The sequence below is a fragment of the Lolium perenne genome, chromosome 3, assembly GCF_019359855.2.
Source record: "Lolium perenne isolate Kyuss_39 chromosome 3, Kyuss_2.0, whole genome shotgun sequence".
Taxonomy (NCBI): Eukaryota; Viridiplantae; Streptophyta; class Magnoliopsida; order Poales; family Poaceae; genus Lolium; species Lolium perenne.
The window spans coordinates 21,876,521-21,878,713 of NC_067246.2; the positions used below are offsets into that span (position 1 = coordinate 21,876,521).

Genomic DNA, 2,193 nt, shown 5'->3' on the forward strand with positions numbered 1-2,193 from the left:
GCTTGCTACCCCACCAGAAATTTCTGATTAAAGAGTTAATGTGTTGGCATAGTCCCCGTGGTAATTTGAAGCATGACATGGAGAAAAGTGGTATTGCTTGTGCCACTGATTTTATAAGAACCTCCTTCCCTCCAGAAGACAAGCACTGCTCTAGCCATCCCTGGACCCTCTTCCATATCCGGTTTTTTAAATATTTGAAAGCACCGTTTAATGATCTTCCCACATCACACTACGGGAAAACTGGTCTCGCACGGCAAAGGATCCTGTACGCCCGGCAAAGGCGTTGCCGTGCGTGGACGCACGGCAAAGAACGCCCGGCAAAGCTTCCGACGGCAACGTGGACGTTGCCGTGCGCATCGACGATTTGCACGGCAAAGGTCTTTGCCGTGCGCGCGCTGGGCTGCCGTGCGGCATGCTCTTTGCCGTGCGCGTCCACTTTGCCATGCGGGCTAGGGTTTGCCGTGCGCGCCAACGTTGCCGTGCGGCGTTCTCTTTGCCGTGCGCACAGTCGTTGCCGTGCGGCAACTCTGTGCCGTGCAGTTGGCTTTGCCGTGCGCCAGCATGCCAGCACGCACGGCAAAGGCCCCTCCAGGCACGCCCCCAGGAGCTCCCAGGTGTACAGGCTGCCGTCACGTGGCTCCTTTGCCGTGTGTGTGCACACGGCAAAGTGACCAAAAGTCCTTTGCCGTGTGCATACACACGGCAAAGGGCCCTGTTTTTTTCATGTTTTTGTTGTTTTTTGCATATTCCCTGCATTTCAAAAATAGCATTTGACAATAGATCATATACAACATATAATCTTCAACATATCATCACCAAACACTACGGGAACACCACAAATACATCGAACGCACATATCCATGCATACAATGCATTACATAGAGTCCATAGTCCATCCACACAAGTTAAATAGCAATAATGTCCATTATTACAATCCATTACAAGTCCATACAATCCATTACAACAACGACAAGTGCACGACGACCATGGCATCAACCTTGTCCTCCTCCATTGCTTCCGCCGGCATCATCGTCATTGCCTTGTGACGGATAACCTACAAGGTTGATGGAATTAGCATTTGCATTTGCATATTGAACACTTGAACAAGTACAAGAAGCGGGTTGGGCACAAGTGTAGGAGGACTCACCGGGGATCATGTTCCGGATGATGTTCGTGTTGTTCACGGTGTAAGGTGTGGTCACCGGGCTCTGAGTGGACGGTGGCGGCATCCACGGCAAGGATTAAGGAGGAAGAGGAAGACTCCCCGGTGGAGAAGACAGACTGGTCTGGCTCATCAGCCAGTTCATCTGTGCCTGGTGCTGCTGGATGATCTGCTGCTGCTGTTGCATCTGCTGCATCATCTGTGTCTGGTGCTGCTGGTAGTCCAGAATCTGCTGCTCCATCTGCGCCCTTTGCTCCTGGGCCGCCTGCTCCTTTGCTGTCATCTCCGCCTACGTTGTGTTACCGCGATGTCATTAACATTTCAATGGAAAGCATGTAAAGGAAAGGTAGAGGCCCGAGGAAGAACATACCCGTAACCGCTCGACAGCTAGATCCGAAGCCAGTGGCCGGGTCTCTACCTGAGGCTGGCCGCTCTTACGACCACGACGGATCTGGCGGAGAGAGGGAACAGTCGCTGGGTCGACGCACCCGTCACCAAGCCATAGGCGGCCATGCTTCATGCCTTCTTCCGCAAGCACCGCAACCTCAGGGTCAAAGTCCTCGGCCTCTGGGTTGGCGCCCTCGTCGTACTTCTGCTTGAACTTCGAGACATACGACGTACACTGGGTCTCGGATTGCGGGCTAACCCATATGGACCCCGTCTGAGGATGCGGCGTCTTCCTTTGCTTCATCTTTTTGAGCAAGCTAAAGACGTTTAGCTTCGCTCCTGTCCTGACTTCCTGCAAAATAGAACATGTAATTAAGTGAAGTGGCACACCCTTGCGGAGTTAACAATATATAACGTGAATTGAAAGAATGAAGGAACAATTTGATCACCTCGGCCTGCATGTGAAGAGAGATGGGGATGCTGCCTTGGATATGCGATCCACCTCGCATCTCTTGCCACTTCAGCTTGCCCTCCTCGTGCTTCTTGAGGTACTGGGGGCATGTCCACCACATGACCATCGCCAGAAAGCACTTCTCGTCATTGCCGACGTACTGAGGAGGGTTCTACATACACAAGATAAACCC

At 52.3% G+C, this 2,193-nt stretch overlaps 1 protein-coding gene across 1 annotated transcript; it reads right to left on the bottom strand.

Moving 5' to 3' along the window:
• Nucleotides 1–973: 973 nt before the first annotated feature.
• LOC139837488 (uncharacterized) lies at nt 974–1,885 on the bottom strand. Its single transcript, XM_071826916.1, has 2 exons — nt 1,533–1,885; nt 974–1,451 (listed from the first exon to the last, which is right to left on the bottom strand). Exons 1-2 carry the CDS (start codon nt 1,851–1,853, stop codon nt 1,242–1,244), a joined length of 531 nt encoding a protein of 176 aa, XP_071683017.1. The 5' UTR covers nt 1,854–1,885; the 3' UTR covers nt 974–1,241.
• Nucleotides 1,886–2,193: the final 308 nt, after the last annotated feature.

Excerpts from the sequence above, each read along its gene's own strand:
- LOC139837488 (XM_071826916.1), bottom strand. The coding sequence starts at position 1,853 with ATGAAGCAAAGGAAGACGCCGCATCCTCAGACGGGGTCCATATGGGTT. Across the intron at positions 1,452-1,532 it reads TAGCTGTCGAGCGGTTACGG|GCGGAGATGACAGCAAAGGA; the intron begins GTATGTTCTTCC and ends AACACAACGTAG.